Source organism: Bufo gargarizans, chromosome 3 (assembly GCF_014858855.1).
Source record: "Bufo gargarizans isolate SCDJY-AF-19 chromosome 3, ASM1485885v1, whole genome shotgun sequence".
NCBI classification, from domain to species: Eukaryota; Metazoa; Chordata; class Amphibia; order Anura; family Bufonidae; genus Bufo; species Bufo gargarizans.
In genome coordinates, this window is record NC_058082.1 from 389442212 (window position 1) to 389461925 (window position 19714).

Consider the following 19714-nt stretch of genomic DNA (forward strand, 5'->3'; position numbering starts at 1 on the left):
CTTCATCCAGTCCAATGGGAGAGGAAAATCCGCACCAATTAATGTGTATTGACCGCAGAGATTTCCCTGCAAACACCTGTGGATTTCAGTGCAGATTGTTTGCACATAAATCCTGAACATGTGCATTTACCCTTAGGGATGCACTTCCTGACAACTGTGGGATTTCGCTCTGGTAGACAGGATTAGCGGACACAGTATAGAGGCAACAAGTTCTTTGGATCAAACAGTTCAGTGTTTTATTCACACTTTAGGCAAGTGACAAAACAAGCAGTCATAATCAAGCAAAGAGTCACCTTGCGGTGTTGGTGGTAATTCACGCCATGCGGCAATTCAGCCTCAAAGAGTCCTTGCTCATAGCAGCACCAACCTGCTTTGACGCCAAACAGGTAGCAAGCCTTCATCAGACACAAGGCTCCCAGATCCCAACACATGGCAACAACAGACATGGCTTCTGAGCCCAGCTGCCTACATACCGGAACTATAGGCCCTGCCGGCCCTTGCTCTGAGATACAACATTCTCCTGTTCTCCCTATATTTTCTAATAGGGTCGACATCTGCACCGTTAACCATACACTATACTTGCTGTGCATATTAGTATTTATCCGTTTCAGTTTTTTTATTTCACCTCTGTCGTCACTTCCGAAACCGGAAGTGACGCGGATGATCTCTCTGGCGCCAAAAACGCCCTTTGTTTGAATGAGCACCATAAGATATATTTAGATGTATGTTTTATGTAATACCTTGTATATGCTTAATACCGTCTCTGCTCCTGAGGAAGGGGTTTGTTATTCCCTGAAACGCGTTAAGCCTACCTAAATGATTTATTAAACGGAATATACTAGAAGTACCAAGTTTTGGACTGCCGTATTTTCCAGCTATTCTACAAGAGAGCCAGGCGAGGGAGGTGGTTGTTTTGGGTGTCTTGAGCTTTATCCCATTACACCCCTCCCTGTTGAAGCGAGTTTGGTGTATATCATCTTTTACATTTTGTATTGTTTTCTCATTTACTACCATCCACCAGATGTCAGATGGTTTTATTATATGGCTACTGAATATTAACGTTTCCCCCCCTTTTTATGGTAAGGGGTAATTACTTACTTTTAGTCCTTATCTTTTAAGTGTACCTAAGTCCACTACCTTATTTTTTTTATATCTTCTACACACTTTATTTTATATATGGTGTTTATCTCATATACATAGATTTTGTTAGCAGCTAGAAGCCACTCAGAGATAATTGAGAAAAAAAATCACAATTTAAAGGGAACCTGTCACCGGGATTTTGTGTATAGAGCTGAGGACATGGGTTGCTAGATGACGCTAGCACATCCGCAATATCCAGTCCCCATAGCTCTGTGTGCTTTTATTGTGTAAAAAAAACGATTTGATAAATATGCAAATTAACCTGAGATGAGTCAGAGCTTGAAAATATGACTTCTCTGGTCACACAAGTAAGATATGACTCTTATGTTAATTTGCATATGTATCAAATCTTTTTTTTTTTTACACAATAAAAGCACATAGAGCTATGGGGACTGGGTATTGCGGATGGGCTCGCGGCCATCTAGCAACCCATGTCCTCAGCTCTATACCCAAAATCCAGATGACAGGTTCCCTTTAAGGACAGACAGGTGCTGCCAAAACCCGGACCGTTATTTGACCTCACCTGGCTGCAAATCAGCCCAGCAGCACATGCTGGGAGGAAAATACCCGTTTTCCCAGACCAGATGGATTTGAGAGAATTAATGATTTTACTGAAACATTTTAAAAGGTTACAAAATACAAAACAAATGCATAAATAAATAAATAGCACGGAAAACTCACATTCCAAAAAGTGCTCCTCCAAGATGAGCTGCATGATCAAAAAACTTCCAGCCCAGTACCAAACCCATAGAATCCAAAGCAAGGATAACCTTGAGAGCCTGTGTAAGATAACCATCAAATAGATTAAGGAACAAAAACTCAAAGAAGATGCACTTTATTGTGTGAATAGCGAAAACTAATTCAGATGCAATGTCTACATAACATGATCACAACAGTCATTAATTTAAGGCAGTGTAGTTAAAACTAGGGACACCACAGTGGGGATCTCTTAAATATCACTCAAAACACCTTTATCAATGGTGAATTTTATCAAATACAGATAGCTCCCGCTCTCTGAAAATCTGTTCTATAATACATGAAAAATGAGGAACTTTCTGAAAATTTTTATTACTTACCGGTAATTTGAGTTTACAGAGCCCATGACAGCACCACCGGAGAGAGGAGGATCCGACGTACAGAGACAGGAAACCTGCAGAATAAAATGGGCGGACACTCTCCTCCCCTTCAGTGAGTTTTCCCAAGTATCGGAGGAAGGCCGCCAACATATGTTAGACATGTAATTAAACCTTTTTTTTTTGGAACACACAGTGCAGTATAGAAGGACCACCAGGGAGGGAAAACCAGGGTGCTGTCATGGGTTCTGTAAAATCAAATTACCGGTAAGTAATACAATTTTTTTCTATCGCCCATGACAACACCACCGGAGACTTACTAGAGTAATCCCTAAAGGTGGGAAGTAGAGAGAAGAACCCCTTTACCAAGGGAAGAATCGCCAGAAAAGCTCAAGTCCAGCCTGTAGTGCTTAAAAAAGGTGGAAGGTGAAGACCAGGTGGCTGCCCTGCAAATTCTCTCGATTGGGACCGAGGACCTCGCTGCCCAGGAAGCAGCTACCGCCCTGGTCGAGTGAGCCTTCAGACCAAAGGAGGAGACAACCCTGAGGATAGGTAGAATAAGGAAATGGTAGAAACGACCAACCGCGAGAACTTTTTGAGGCAGCTGAACCCTTGTTCCTCCCCTGAAACTGCAGGAAGAGTGAATAAGACTTCCGCCAAAAAGATTAGGACAAATAGGCCAAAAGGGCTCTCTTGACATCTAGATAAGAGATTTTACTTCCTCCGAGGAAGGATTTTGGAAAAGGGTAGGAAGAATAATCTCCTGAGAACGGTGAAATTTGGTGGGGACTTTTGGAAGAAAAGCCGGGTCAGGACGAATAATGACTTTGTCCTCTAAGATTAAAGTGTACGGAGAGATGATGGAAATGGCTTGGATCTCACCAATACTGTGGGCGGAGGTCAAAGCTTTCAAAATGGCCAGCTTCAAAGTTAGATGCCTGATTGAGATGGGATCAATGGGTTCAAAGTGGGGCCCAGATAATGCCTTCAACACCACTTCTAGACAGGGGGGGCCCCTCGGAGCCGAAACTAGGGAAGATCTCTCAATGGCCGACATGGTCCGGAGCCCCGTGAACCAGGACCTCCTGGGCCAGAAGGGGGCGATTAGAATTACTGTGGCCCGCTCTTCCCTGATTTTTTTTAAAACCCGGGGAATCAGGGGAAGAGGGGGAAAGGCAACTTCAACTACCCAGGGGTGACTTCAACTACCTAGATATAGACTGGGAAACTGAAACTTGTGTATCTCATAAGGGAAACAGGTTCTTGGCAATAACCAAAGACAATTACCTCTCCCAACTGGTTCAGGCCCCGACTAGAGGGACGGCCATACTGGACTTAGTATTAACCAATAGGCCTGACAGAACAACAGACGTGCAGGTAGGGGGGACACCTGGGAAATAGTGACCATAAAGTAATAACCTTCCAATTATCATTCAAAAGAGCGTTTCTACAGGGAGGAACAAAAATACCAAACTTCAAAAAAGCTAAATTTAGCCAACTAAGAGAGGCCATAGGCCTAACTAACTGGGACAAAGTCCTCAAATATAAAAATACAGCCACAAAATGGGATATCTTTAAAAACATCCTAAAATCTCATTGTGAGAGGTACATACCGTATGGGAATAAAAGGTTAAGGAACAAAAAGAAACCAATGTGCATTAAAATTTTTTTTAAAGAAGGCAATAAATGACAAAAAGAAAGCATATAAATCACTAAAACAGGAGTGTAGCACGGAAGCACTGAAAAACTATAAGGAAAAAAATAGAACATATAAAAAACAAATAAAAGCGGCCAAACTAGAGACCGAGAGATTAATTGCCAAAGAGAGTAAAACTAACCCTAAAATGTTCTTCAATTATATAAATGTTAAAAAGTATAAAAGTCTGAAGGTGTCGGTCCTTTAAATAGTAATGAGGGGGGAGTTGCAGAGAGCGACGAGGAGAAAGCAAAGTTGTTAAATATTTTTTTCTCCAATGTATTCACTGAGGAAAATAAACTGTCAGATGACATGCAGAATGTAAAAATAAATTCCCCATTATAAGTGTCCTGTCTGACCCAGGAAGAAGTACATCAGCGACTTAAAAAGATTAAAATAGACAAATCTCCAGGACCGGATGGCATACACCCCCGTATCCTAAGGGAATTAAGTAATGTCATAGCCAGACCTTTATTTCTGATATTTGCAGACTCTATACTGACAGGGAATGTCCCAAAGGATTGGCGCATGGCAAATGTGGTGCCAATATTCAAAAAGGGTCCAAAAACAGAGCCTGGAAACTATAGGCTGGTAAGTTAAACATCTGTTGTAGGTAAACAGTTTGAAGTTTTCTGAGAGATGGTATCTTTGAGCATCTCAACGGAAATAAGCAAATAACGCCATATCAGCATGGCTTCGTGAGGGATCGGTCATGCCAAACTAATTTGATCAGTTTCTATGAGGAGGTAAGTTCTAGACTTGACAGCAGCGAATCAATGGATGTCGATTGGAGGCTTGGGCAGATAAGTGGCAGATGAGGTTTAACACTGAAAAATGTAAAGTTATGCACATGGGAAAGAATAATGCAAGTCACCCGTACATACTAAATGGTAAAACACTCGGTAACACTGACATGGAAAAGGATCTAGAAATTTTAATAAACAGCAAACTAAGCTGCAAAAAACAGTGTCAGGCAGCTGCTGCCAAGGCCAATAAGATAATGGGTTGCATCAGAAGGGGCATAGATGCCCGTGATAAGAACATAGTCCTACCATTTTACAAATCGCTAGTCAGACTACACAGTTCTGGGCTCCTGTAAACAAGGCAGACATAGCAGAGCTGGAGAGGGTCCAGAGGAGGGCAACTAAAGTAAAAACGGGAATGGGGCAACTACAGTACCCTGAAAGATTATCAAAATTAGGTTTATTCACTTTAGAAAAAAGACGACTGAGGGGAGATCTAATTACGATGTTTTAATATATCAGGGGTCAGTACAGAGATCTATCCCATCATCTATTTATCCCCAGGACTGTGACTGCGTCGGGAGGAAAGAAGGTTTGTACACAAACATAGAAAAGGATTATTTATGGTAAGAGCAGTGAGACTATGGAACTCTCTGCCTGAGGTGGTGGTGATGGCGAGTACAATAAAGGAATTCAAGAGGGGCCTGGATGTGTTTCTGGAGCGTAATATTACAGGCTATAGCTTCTAGAGAGGGGTTGTTAATCCAGGGAGTTATTCTGATTGCTTGATTGGAGTCAGGAAGGAATTTTTTATTCCCCTAAAGTGGTGAAAATTGGCTTCTACCTCACAGTTTTTTTTTTTGCCTTCCTCTGGATCAACTTGCAGGATTAACAGGCCGAACTGGATGGACAAAAGTCTTTTTTCGGCCTTATGTACTATGTTACTATAAGCCAGGCGGAATTTCCACTCCTGCGCCAGGGCATCTATCCCACAATGGGATCCCGCTTGGTTCAGTGAATAGAATCTTGCCACGTTCTTGTTTAAATGGGTAGCAAATAAGTCGATCTCTGGGATGCCCCAAAAGATCCACTATTTTCTGGAAAATGAAAGGGTCTAGAGACCATTCCCCCTGAGACAGGGTATGCCAGCTCAGAAAATTCACCTGTTTGTTTTCCCCACCCCTGATGTGAACTGCTGAGATCGAGGTGCACACTCTCTCTGCCAGACCCAAAATGACATAAGCTTCTTCCATGAGGGCTCAGCATCTTGTCCCTCTCTGTTTGTTCAAATAGGAGACTACAGTTCTGTTGTCCGAAAGAATCCTTAGGTCTCTTCCCTTTATTTTTGGGAGGGACGCCCTCATTGCAAGGCCGACTGCCATCAACTCTTTTAGATTGGAGGACTTTACTCTGTTAGGCGTCCGTTGTCAGGCAAACTAACCTGTCTGTCTTCCACGGGGCACCCCGGATAAGATTCTCTGTATCTAACCACCAGGATAGCTTCTGGAGGGTCTGGACTGAGATCTTCAGCTTTGAGTCTAAGGACCTGCTTCCCTTTAAATTGGACAGGATTTCCTACTGTAAGGCTCTGGAGTGTAGCTGTGCCCACCTTACTGTCGGAATGCAAGCCGTGAGGGAGCCCAGGACTGACATTGCTGTAACTGATCTCCTGGTCAGGTTTCTGATCTTGTTTTGAACAATATCCACCTTTTCTGTAGATAAAAAAACATTTCTGAGAGATGAGTCCAGTATTAAGCCCAGGAAGGTCTGCCTTCTTGCTGGATGGGGGTCTTGACGTCTCTTCGTTTATTATCCAACCCAATTTGTTTAAAATGGACCGGACTTCTGATACTGCTGAATTGCAGGCTTCTTCTGTCTCACCCACAATTAAGAAGTCCTCTAGGTAAGGGATAAAGAGAATATCCCTTTCCCTTATGTGGGCAGCCATTTCCGCCACCAGCTTTGTGAACAATCTCGGGGCCATGGAAAGACCGAAAGGGAGAGCCTGAAATTGAAAATGTTCCAGTTGACCTTTCAGGTAGATTGCCACCCTTAGGAACCCTTTGATGTTCTATCGCAATGGAGACGTGGTAGTACGCGTCTTTTAAGTCGAGAACGGCCATGAAGCACTGAGGATATAGGAGGTTGATCGTTGATCGTATAGTCTTCATTTTGAATCTTTTGGGTTGAAGAAAGAGGTTTAATTTTTTAAAATTTATAATGGTTCTGAAAGAACCGCCTGTTTTTCTGACCAGAAAAAGTGGCGAGTAAAACTCCTTGCCCTTTTCTTCTGTTACCGGGGTTAAAACCTATTTTTCTATTTTAATACCTCTTCCTCTATGACTGATTTTCCTAGAGCCGAAGATGGATCGACAGTTGGTAAGAATCCGGCAGGAGGAGTCTGAAGGAATTCTAATTTTAAGCCCCTGCCAATGGTATCTAGAATCCAAGGGCTTAAATACATTTTCCTCCATTCTGCTAAGAAGTCCTTCAGTCTGCCCCCTACCAGAGTTCTGGCATCATTGCTGGTCTGACTTGCTCTTATCTGAGGAGGACTGGTTAAAAAAAAAAGTTCCTGCTTTTCCTCTCACCTCTGAAACGGTCTTCCCTGGCCTTTCTATCCTGTTCCTGGTTACCCCTAAAGGGACGAAAAGGCAGACTGAAATCTATTTTTATAAGAAAAAGATCCCTGGAAACCAGGAAACTTCTTCCTGTCTGCCGCCTTGTCCAGAAGATCGTCTAAGCTTGGACCAAAAAGGTATTCCCCCTCACATGGGACTCCACAGAGTTTTGATTTGGAAGCAATATCCTTACTCCAATTTTTTAGCCATAGCGTTCTGCGCGCCGAGTTAGATAAAGCTGCCGATCTGGCTGCCAACCTGAGTCAGCTGAGACATCTGCTAGAAAGTCAGCTGCCTTCCTAAATCGTAGGGAGGGAGGTCAAGATATCTTCCCGGGGGCACCTATTTTTTTTAACTGAGACTCTAGCTCGGCTAACCAGACAATAAGAGACCGGGCTGTACAAATGGAGGCTATGCTGGGCCTAAAAGAGGAGGTCGATGCCTCACAAGCTCCTTTAAGAAAGGCATCCGCCTTTTTATCCAGAGGGTCCTCTAATATTCCTGTATCCTCAAATGGCAGGGTCGTCTTCCTGGAGACTTGATATAGCCACATCAATTCTAGGTGCCTTATCCCAAGGGGCAGTATCTTCATCTTTGAAGGGATATTTTCGTTTAAAGATTCTTTGATATATATACCCTCTTATTGGGTTTTCTCCCCTCTCCTTTTATTAGAGCCGACACATTTTTATGTACTGGAAAGGTACCATGTTGTCTGGATTCCAAACCCCCAAACATAATATCTAGAAATGAGCAGGGTTCCAGAGTTTCCCCTATGCCCATTGTCGAGCGAATGGCTTTAAGGAGTTTTTAGTGTCTTCTACAGGGAAGCAGGGTCTCTCCCCCCCCCCCCCCCCCATTTATTCCTCCCCAGAAAAGGTCTGAGATGAGACAGAGGGCCCAAATACCGAGAAAGGGGCCTCCCCCTCGTCCGAAGAAAGGGGTTCCCTAGTGCACCCTCAACGCTTAGGTCTTTGCTGTCTTTTGGCAGCCTGGGACGCGTTAACTTCCGAGCGGATTAATGCTTGTAGGCACTTGTAAAATGAAGGGGATTCCTCAGCCACCGTCTTATCTATACAGTGCTGGCACATTTTCTTATCCCAGTCAGAAGATAACCCCACTCTGCAGACGGCACACTCCTTTTTCTTTTTATACAACTTTTTTGGGCCTAACCGGAGCAGAAGGAACAGTAGGCTACTCAGAAAGCTTGTCTTCTTCCATACCTGCAGAAGTGAAGTTCAGCACAGTCACAAGAGAGACGCCGGACGATGAAACTCGCGCTCTAATTCATAGGGTGCCTGGAGATTACATCACCGCCAACGCACTGAAGCCGGTCACGTGACTTCAGGAGCGCTTCATGGCCTGCTCACAACCAGAGCCACTCCTCTTCTTCCCCCTGGTGGCCGGCGTTTCGTCTTCCCGGCACATACAACGATGCTGCCTGCGTCTCCAGAGCTCCCGCACACTGACCGCCCTTTCCGGAGCTCAGCTGTGCCTCTGCCTGCCCTTAGCGCCCCACCTGATGCCACCAAACTTACTTTGGGACTAGCAGGTGAGTAGGGGAGAGCCACCAGAGGGAAGGATCCATGCACACATGCTGCAGGCTTCCCATCAGAGACAGGAAACCACACTGAAGGGGAGGAGAGTGTCCGCCCAATCTTATTCTGTAGGTTTCCTGTATCTGGAGGGCGGATCCTCCTCTCTCCGGTGGTGCCATCATGGGCAATAGGAAAATAAACCCCATTCCGATGTATGGAATAGTCATATAATTAGTTTCTAACTAATCTGCTAGATTTAACCCCTGTGTGTTCCAATTATGCCTACTATATTGACCTGTCCTACCTAACTTACTACAGACCTGTCTCTAATCTCCCCTTCATCTCTAAACTCCTGGAGTGTCTGATCTACTCTCACCTCATCTGCTATATCTCCGCTAATTATTTTCTCTACTTTATTTGGCCGTCAATACCATCTCTATGTCGATGACACCCAATTATATACTTCCTGCCATGACATCACCTCTACTACTGTACTACAGAACACCAGTGACCAGTCTGTCCACCATCTCTAATATCATTTCCTCTCTATATCCGAAACTGTATCTTTCAAACACTGAACAACTGATGTGTTCTCCATCTACTAACCTACCTAAGCCTGATATCCCTATCTCAGTGTGTGGCGCTAAAATCACGCCTAGGCAGCACACCCACTGTCTCTATGTTTCACAGTGATCTTTCTTTACCCCCTATATTCAATCGCTTCATGTCAACTGCAACTTAAATACGAATCCTCCTTTCTTTATGTGGAAACAATGAAAACTCTCCAATCTATCCTTAAGGAAACAGCCACGGTCATCTGTCTAACTGCTAATGACTCCACCTGTGCCAGTCATTGACCTGATTAGCCATTTAGTACAGGATTCAATTTAAATTGCTCATTCTCACCCACAAAGCTCCCCACAGTGCTGCACAACCCTACATCTCTTCCCTCATTTCTGTCTACCATCCTACCTGTGCTCTCCGTCCAGCCAATGACTTACGACTAACATCCACCATAATCCAAAATCTCCAGTCTCAAAGACTTCTCCCGAGCTGCAGCAGTTTTATGGAATGCTCTACCTCAAGCAACCAGTTTTAGCCGCTCCCTAAAAACATATATCTTTTAAGGTTAGTCTATCACACCCCATGATCTAGCTCTTCTCCATTCACCATCATCATTCTTCTAAACCCGATCCATTGTCAAATATCCACACCTCACGCACTCAGAAGAACTACAGATTTCGGCTGATGACAGGTTATGCAGCCTTATATCTACCCTATTGTGTTAAGATGGCCAGGCCATTGTACAAATCAAGCAATTGTAACCTTTTGTATCATCCCCCATCTCCTCATAGATTGCAAGCTCTTGCGAGTAGGACCGTGATTTCTCTTGTCTGAGTTGCCGACTTGTCTGTTGCTATATTATTTATGACTGTGATTGTACATTAACCCCCTGATTGAAAAGCGCTGTGGAATATGTTGGCACTATTAAGATTATTATTTTTATACATCAACATTTATATTTACTAATTAATCACTTTCATACCGCTCGTTGGCAGTCCGTGCTTATCTCTGCAAGGACATTTTTGAACATCCTTGCTTATCTCTGCAAGGACATTTTTGAACATCCTTGCAAAAAAAAAAAAAAAGTTAAACAATTCTTGCATTTTAGAACCTTTGGATATTCCCTCTCTAACTGTTAGAGGAGAAATCAGCAGCAAGGGGGGGTAGGGGTTTATGGCCTGGTTTTGAAATGGTTAAAACACATACTGATACACATTTTTCTAATGTGTGCATATTTTCTCATTGTAGATTTTTTTATTATTCTTTTTCTTTTGTACATGATTATGGGGGTGGCCATCTTGCCTGAGCTATTGCTAAATTCAGAGATCTGCTTTAAAGCAAATACATGACCATTGAAACTTGGTCGTTCATAGACGTTCATTGACCTTTATGGGCATGCTCGGGGGAGCTGTGCAGATATCAATGTGCAGGGAGAGGGTGGGGGAGATAAGACAATCACCTATTATCAATGGTGGGTAGCTGCCCACCTCTTAATACATTGGTCAGGCTTGGGATTTCAGCTATAATTTATTCTAGTTTTCTGGCATAAATTATGATAAATGTGTCACATAATTTTTATGCAGAATGCAGTTTACACAACAATTTCTGATTCTTTTATGCCATAAAATGGGAGTACTGCTTTGACAAATTCCCCTGTCCAATTCAATAGCTGGTGAGACATGGTTGAGGTTTTACAAGAGAGATTTTGCTGTTAAATACAGCAAATCTGCATTGCAAAGGACAAAATCCACAGTATTTTTGCTAAATTCTGTACAGAGCTTTTCCACTACTTGGGAGTAAGGGTTTAAAATCCTCATCCACACGTAATGTGCTTTACATTCTCCAACATTTCTACCACATCTGCACTTGCCCTACATTTCATTATACAGCTAATCCACGGGATTTTTTTTTACAGTGATCACAAAGCTGGTTTTGTGGGGAAGCAAAATCAAAATTAAATAGACTGAAAGTGATAAACATATATAATACCAGTGGGATATTAGTCTGTTTCAAGTTAGTGGAAAGTGGTTGCAGTACCACAGAACAGGGTAAATACAAAAGGGTTTCTTGTCATATTAATTGGTTTATTGTAATTTTCTGATTTACTACACTCAATAGACCAGGGTTAACTAGGTTGGGGTAACTATCTTGACCCAGACCCCTTTTAGGATGCTTAGGTCCACCCCTAGTTCAATGTGTGAGTTATTGTGCACTAGCTGAGGGAGAGAGAGAAGCTACTCCTCAGAAAACTAGGCCCGACATCAACTCAGTGACATTCACAGCAAAGAAGCTATTGCTACATTAAAGTAAATATCTAGGAAGAAGGAAAAGGAAGATCTAGAAGGTCTAGAATCTGTGAGGCCATGCACTGGAGTCAGTCAACAAGGTATTGTGCTCATTTAAGGTTGATAGAGACTTTGCTGCTGTGAAAGGGAACATTGCCAGCCACATCTTAATCCCGTACCACTCAGCCTGGGAAATATAGTCAAGTTTGCAATAGCCTTAGATTCTGCCAAGAGAGAGATTTTGCAAAGATAGAAGGAAGGAGTATAACACCCCCAGTATTGCTGCATCTATATATTGATATTGGGGAAGAATTACACTCTGATTAACTCCACATCAGGACGTGCCCTGGAGAAAGTGAGGGTGCAGCTTCTTGTTACTGCCGCCCCTAGGGAGCACCTGTGTGAGGACTGCCACTCTGATTTGTGCAAGTAACTGTCACTGTCAGAGCCACTACCACTCCCATCCTCCCCTCTGGTTTTCAAGGAAAAGTGCCACCAACATTCCAAGACAGATCCCTTATATGGAAACAGGTTAAAACTCTATATAACTAGAAAGGTTTATCTTCCACTGAAAAATGCATTTTCTGGATCTAGTTTATAAGTGCAACTCTGTGGTATGGTTCCATTTGGCCGACTTATTGCCCAAATTTCTATGACTGTCTTATCCACATTAATAGGGTTTACAGACATACATACACATACTGCAGAAATACTTCCATTCAGATATATGGAACAGTCAGTAAGCTGCATGTCAATAGTGTTGGGTCCCCTGGGGAAACTGTATGTGTATGTACATGTGATTTCAACAAATTAAACCAAATTTTTTCATACATACATTTCCTGCTGTAAATGTAAACATAGGTAGGAAAATGAGGGCAAGTTTGGCTTCCGGCATCTTGGTACACACCATGGCAAGGATTGTCATGATTGCTCCAGACTGAGAAAGGAATGAAAAAAGTACATGGATATTTAGTGAACAAACTATAATTGTCCTTGTGAATCTCATTGATACACCAATCAAAAGAGCTGCCTTTAATAACACTAAATTTTAAAAGTAAAGCCGTTAAAGGGTCACTGAGTTTTTTTATGTCGGAAATATATTAAAAGTTTTGAGCAGTGGGAATCTGAGTGCTGTGACACCCACCAATGGCTCGAACGAGGAGAGAGAAGTGCACGCATAGTACACTTTTTCTATGAACCTGTCTGCAGTGAGGACAGACAGCATCATAGTAAGAGCGCATTTCTTGTTCTAGCAATTGGTGGGGGTCTCAGCAGTCACACCCCCACCAATGAAAGTCTCTATGACATCAAAAGTTTTTTGTTTTTTTTAACTCAGTGACCCTTCAAAATGTAGAGTACTTCTTATCAAAAACGTCCTTGCTTTTAAGAATAGATCTTGAATGTATATTTCATGTAATTATAGTTGATAGGTAACTAGGGTGTTTTGAGTGCACATTAACCTCTTTAGCACACAGCTTATTTTATGCTTAACCCCTTAAGGACACAGCCTTATTTCACCTAAGGACCAGGACATTTTTTGAAAATCTGACCAGTGTCACTTTAAGTGGCGATAACTTTAAAACGCTTTGACTTATCCATATTGTACTGCATGACACTGGTAAAATGAAGTAAAAAAAATAAATAAAAATTTGCAAATTTCAAAGTTTCAGTTTCTCTACTTCTGTAATACATAGTAATACCCCTAAGAATTGTGATGACTTTACATTCCCCATATGTCTACTTCATGTTTGAATTATTTTGGGAATGATATTTTATTTTTTGGGGATGTTACAAGGCTTATAAGTTTAGAAGCAAATCTTGAAATTTTTCAGAAATTTACAAAAACCCAATTAGGGACCACTACAGCTCTGAAGTCACTTTGCAAGGCTTACATAATAGAAACCACCCTATAAACTACACCCCTCAAGGTATTCAAAACTGATTTTACAAACTTCATTAACCCTTTAGGTGTTGCACAAGTTATTGGCAAATGGGGATGAAATTTGAGAATTTCATTTTTTTGCCTAATTTTCCATTTTAACCCATTTTTTCCACTAACAAAGCAAGGGTTGACAGCCAAACAAGACTGTATCTTTATTGCCCTGACTCTACCGTTTACAGAAACACCCCATATGTGGCCGTAAACTACTGTAAGGACACACAACAGGGCGTAGAGTGAAAGGTGCGCCGTTTGGTTTTTAGAAGGCAGGTTTTGCTGGACTGGCTTTTTTAACACCATGTCCCATTTGAAGCCCCCCTGATGCAACCCTAGAGTAGAAACTCCATAAAAGTGACCCCATCTAAGAAACTACACCCCTCAAGGTATTCAAAACTGTTTTTACAAACTTTGTTAACCCTTTAGGTGCACAATATTTAATGGAAAATAGAGATACAATTTCAAAATTTCACTTTTTTGGCAGATTTTCCATTTTAATCCTTTTTTTCCCAGTTACAAAGCAAGGGTTAACAGCCAAACAAAACTCATTATTTATGGCCCTGATTCTGTAGTTTACAGAAACACCCCATATGTGGTTGTAAACTGCTGTACGGGCACACGGCAGGGTGCAGAAGGAAAGGAATGCCATACGGTTTTTGGAAGGCAGATTTTGGTTTATTTACACCATGTCCCATTTGAAGCCCCCCTGATGCACCCCTATAGTAGAAACTCCAAAAAAGTGACCTCATTTTAGAAACTACGGGATAGGGTGGCAGTTTTGTTGGTACTAGTTTAGGGTACATATGATTTTTGGTTGCTCTATATTACACTTTTTGTTATTTACAACATTCATCTGACAGGTTAGATCATGTGGTAATTTTATAGAGCCGGTTGTCACAGACGCGGCGATACCTAATATGTATACAATTTTTTTTAATTTATGTAAGTTTTACACAATGAATTCATTTTTAAAACAAAAAAAGTTTTAGTGTCTCCATAGTCTAAGAGCCATAGTTTTTTCAGTTTTTGGGCGATTATCTTAAGTAGGGTCTATTTTTTTGTGGGATGAGATGACAGTTTGATTGGCACTATTTTGGGGGTGCATGCAACTTTTTTGATCACTTTTATTGCATTTTTTGGGAAGTAAAATGGGCAAAATGTCAATTTCACCATAGTTTTTTATTTTTTATTTTTATGGCGTTCACCGTTCGGGTAAAGTAACATGACCGTTTTATAGATCAGGTCGTTACGGACGCGGCGATACCAAACATGTGTAGGGAATTTTATTTTTTTCATTTTTAATTAGTGATAAGTGTTTTTTTTTTATTTTTTACTTCATTTTCACTTTATTTCACATTTTTTTTACCCAGACCCACATAGTTCTTGAAGATCCAGTGTGTCTGATGTCTGTATAATACAGTATGCTATATAGTATACTGTACTGTATTTTACTTACACTTTGTCTGAACAGATCTATGCCTTTAGCACAGATCTGTTCAGCACCATGGACAGCAGGATTCCTGAGAAGGCGTCCTGTTGCCATGGGAACCTCCCCGTCTGCTCAGTAGTGGCCAGAACTGCGCAGACGGGGAAGGGTAAGGAGGGGGGCTGTCTGGGGGCTCTCTCCCTCTCCATCAGGGGGATGCAAAGGCACAGAAGCCCCCCGATAGGAGAGGGAGGGAGCTCCCCGAGCGGTTAATCTTTTCCATACAGTGGTCCGTACGGACCGCGGTATGGAAAGGGTTAAACAGCTGACATCGCATCACAGATGTCAGCCGTTTATACCAGGGTGTCAGCAATGTGCTGACACCCTGGTATACCCACTGTCCACCAACGATTATACAAGGGGAGGCGGGCGGGGGATCAGAAACTGCAGAAATCACAGAAACCGCAGGTCTGAATTGACCTGTGGTTTGCCGCAATCGCCGACATGGGGGGGGGGGGGGGGTCAATGGACTCTTAGACGGCCCATTTGACTACTATAGTCATTTATAGCATTCTCTGTGTAAGTGTGTATACTCTAGTTCTCATTCCACCATTAACCCTCAGCAGGGTAGCTGAGGGGAGTTCAGAAAAAAAAGAAAACTTATAGCAGCATCAGCAGAGCGTACCCCACTTGTAAAGGTACTTAGTTTAAACAAAAGAAAAAAAACGGTTAATGGCCGGATCCTCATTGACTATAATGGGATCTGGGCACGTTCTCAAAAAATACATTACTTTTTGCCTGGCCAAAACCCGACATTTATGCCAAAAAGCGTCTGGATCCCATTGTAGTCAATGGGGTTCGCCAGTGCATGGCATTATTCGGATCCGGTGGACTACAGCATGTAGGTCCTCTGCCGGAACAGCCTGCTGGATTTGTAAAGACACATGTTATGTTACCATGCCCCTTGTTCTTACCAATGGACTTCCTACATCCTATGTTACAAGGGTCCTATATGGGATGTAACCAACAGCAACTGAATATCAAAATAAATTTGTCACAGGGTGCAGTGTAGAATAATAGCTAGAAAAATTTGTAGCATATAGGTTAAGAAATGACAAGATCAGAGTCTTGTCTACAAATGCTTGCAGTTTAGGAAATAGGATCAATGAACTTGAGGCTATAATGGCATCTGAGAATATAGATTTAGTGGCTGTTACTGAGACGTGGTTCAATGGAAGTAAAGACTGGGATATAACAATACCAGGGTTCTCTCTATATGGGAAAGACAGAGAAGGCAAGAAGGGGGAGGGGTGGCCCTGTATGTGAAAGATAGCATAAAATCTAATTTAATACAAGTTAGCAAGACCAATTTAGAGTCAGTTTGGGTTACCTTGCAGCTTGATAATCATAAGGTAACTCGTGTAGGTGTGATATATAGACCACCTAGCCAAGTAAAAGAATTAGATGATCTACTAGTTGAGGAAATATCTAAAATGACATTGAAGGGAGAGGTTATCATTATAGGAGACTTTAATCTTCCTGATGTAAACTGAAAAAACTAAATAGCTAGTTCTGCCAGGAGTACAGATATTCTAAATTCCCTACTGGGATTATCTCTACAGCAAGTAGTTGAGGAGCCAACCCAGAAGGAGGCCATTTTAGATTTAGTATTCACGGGATTATCTCTACAGCAAGTAGTTGAGGAGCCAACCCAGAAGGAGGCCATTTTAGATTTAGTATTCACGGGATTATCTCTACAGCAAGTAGTTGAGGAGCCAACCCAGAAGGAGGCCATTTTAGATTTAGTATTCACAAATGGGAATTTGGTATCTGATATTACTGTAGGGGAAAGCTTGGGATCTAGTGATCACCAGTCAGTGTGGTTTACTATGAGTACAGTGACTGATTCAGACCATACAGAAACAAGTTTTATATTTTAGAAAAAACTGACTTTTCTAAAATTAGATTAGTGGTATACGAGTCCCTATCAGATTGGAACAGTTTCAATGGAGTCCAGAAGAAATGGGACTACTTAAAAGTGGTACTATTGAAGGCAACAGAAAATTGCATTAGGCTTGTCAGTAAAAGCAAAAAAAGGAAGAGACCACTGTGGTACTCAGCAGAAGTGGCCAAAATCATTAAAAACAAAAAGATAGCATTTAGGAATTATAAAAAAACAAACAAACAAAAAAAAACGAGGATGACAGGTAAATTTATAAAAGATTAGGCAGAGAGAGGCCAAACAAGTTATAAGAGCTTCTAAAGCGCAGGAAGAAGAGAAATTAGCTCAGTCAGTGAAAAAAGGCAATAAGACATTCTTCAGATACATAAATGAAAAAAGGAAACTAAAACAAGGAATTACCAAATAAAAAAAAACAAAAAGAAGGAAGGTATATGGAAGAAGATAAAGAACTAGCTGACTGCCTCAATGAATACTTCTGTTCAGTTTTTACAAAGGAAGATGAAGGAAAATGACCTCAGTTAGGAACGAAGACTAATTCATCTTTTGATGCATGTGTCTTTACAGAGGAAGAGGTTCTAAGTCAGCTGTCTAAAATTAATACAAATAAGTCTCAGGGGCCTGATCGGATACACCCAAAGCTATTAAAAGAGCTCAGCGTTGAACTAGCAATACCATTAACAGATTTATTTAACCAATCTCAGGTAACAGGAGTCGTCCCAGAAGATTTGAAATTAGCAAATGTTGTGCCCATTCACAAGAAAGGTAGTAGGGAGGAATCAGGCAACTATAGGCCAGTAAGCCTGACATCAATAGTGGGGAAATTAATGGAAAGGAGACGATTGTGGAACATTTAAAAGCTCATAGATTGAAAGATGAAAAAACAGCATGGGATTACTTCAGGGAGATCATGTCAAACTAATCTTATAGATTTTTTTTGATTGGGTGACTAAAATAATAGATGGTGGAGGTGCAGTAGACATTGCTTATCTAGACTTTAGTAAGGCTTTTGATACTGTCCCACATAGAAGGCTTATCAATAAATTGCAGTCTTTGGGCTTGGACTCCCATATTGTTGAATGGATTAGGTAGTGGCTGAGGGACAGACAACAGAGGGTTGTAGTCAATGGAGTATATTCAGACCATGGTATTGTTACCAGTGGGGTACCTCAGGGATCTTTTCTGGGACCCATATGGTTTAATATCTTTAACAGCGAAATTGTAGAAGGCCTCGATGGTAAGGTGTGTCTTTTTGCTGATGACACAAAGATTTGTAACAGGGTTGATGTTCCTGGAGGGATACACCAAATGGAAAAGGATTTAGGAAAACTAGAGGAATGGTCAAAAATCTGGCAACTAAAATTAAATGTTGATAAGTGCAAGATAATGCACCTGGGGGGTAAAAACCCAAGAGCATAATATATAAAATCTGTGATACAGTCCTAACCTCAGTATATGAGGAAAGAGATTTAGGGGTCATTATTTCAGAAGACTTAAAGGTAGGCAGACAATGTCATAGAGCAGCAGGAAATGCTAGCAGAATGTTTGGGTGTATAAAGAGAGGCATTACCAGTAGAAAGAGGGAGGTGCTCATGCCGCTCTACAGAGCACTAATGTGACCTCACTTGGAGTATTGTGCGCAGTAATGGTGACCATATGTCCAGAAGGATATTGATACTTTGGAGAGAGTTCAGAGAAGAGCTACTAAACTAGTACATGGATTGCAGGACAAAAAACTTACCAGGAAAGACTAAAGGACCTTAACATGTATAGCTTGGAAGAAAGACGAGACAGAGGGGATATAATAGACACTTTTAAATACATAAAGGGAATCAACAAGGTAAAAGAGGAGAGAATATTTAAAAGAAGAAAAACTGCTACAAGAGGACAGTTTTAAATTAGAGGGGCAAAAGTTTAAAAGTATTAATCAGGAATTATTATTTTACTGAGAGAGTAGTGGATGCATGGAATAGCTTTCCTGCAGAAGTGGTAGCTGCAAATACAGTAAACATTATATGTTTCTATCTAATTAAAGCGGCTCTCTGGGCTACAGATATTGATGACCAATCCTCCGGAAAGGCAAACAGCTCCCTACACTGTGCAGTGCGATTGTCGGAGTAATGGAACTCAGCTCTTATTCAAGTGAATGGTTGCCTAGCTTGAAAACGCTGGTGCCGGTAACTCCACAGTGTACAATAGAGCGATGCATACTGTTAGTTTGCAGTACCAGGTGAAACAGGTCATTGGTGGGAGTGCCAGGTGTCATACCCCCACCGATCTGATATTGATAACCTATCCAGAGACAAGCTCATCAATATTTGTTGCTTGGAGAACCCCATTAAATGTATAAATTAAGTTTTACGTTTTGCTGAATCTTTCCCAGCAAAACTATACATCAATCTGCTCAGCTTATACTACTCTATAACACGTTGCCTGCAGATTAGCATTCCGTTGTGACAGGTCCTCTTTAACCACCCCAGGACCGCCTAACGCACGGATGCGTCCTGGAGGCGGTCGATTCATTCTTCCTGGATGCATCCGTGCGTCATCTCGCTATGAGCGAAGATTTCGGTCTGAGCCGGCCCGCGCATGCGCATTGCGGGCCGGCAAAAGTTGAAGAACAATTTCGTCACCAGCCTGCCAGCCAATGATCATTGCTGGCAGGCTGGCGATTTTCAAAATCTTAAATCAGAAGCCATCTAACACCTTATATTTATAAAATATAAAGTGTTAAA

The 19714-nt window shown here is 41.7% G+C and overlaps 1 protein-coding gene across 5 annotated transcripts in view; it reads right to left on the reverse strand.

Moving 5' to 3' along the window:
* Positions 1 to 19714, reverse strand: part of PARL (presenilin associated rhomboid like) — a 145492-nt gene that overhangs the window by 56374 nt on the left and 69404 nt on the right. For 3 of the 5 annotated variants that reach the window (XM_044288245.1, XM_044288246.1, XM_044288247.1), the window contains exons 9-10: positions 12493 to 12594; positions 1822 to 1919 (exon numbers count right to left, since the gene is read on the reverse strand). In XM_044288245.1, coding sequence (XP_044144180.1) covers positions 1822 to 1919; positions 12493 to 12594 — 200 coding nt within the window. Of the gene's footprint in view, positions 1 to 1821; positions 1920 to 2216; positions 2324 to 12492; positions 12595 to 19714 lie in introns of all 5 variants that reach the window. The other 2 variants (XM_044288241.1, XM_044288242.1) reach the window with 1 other exon arrangement.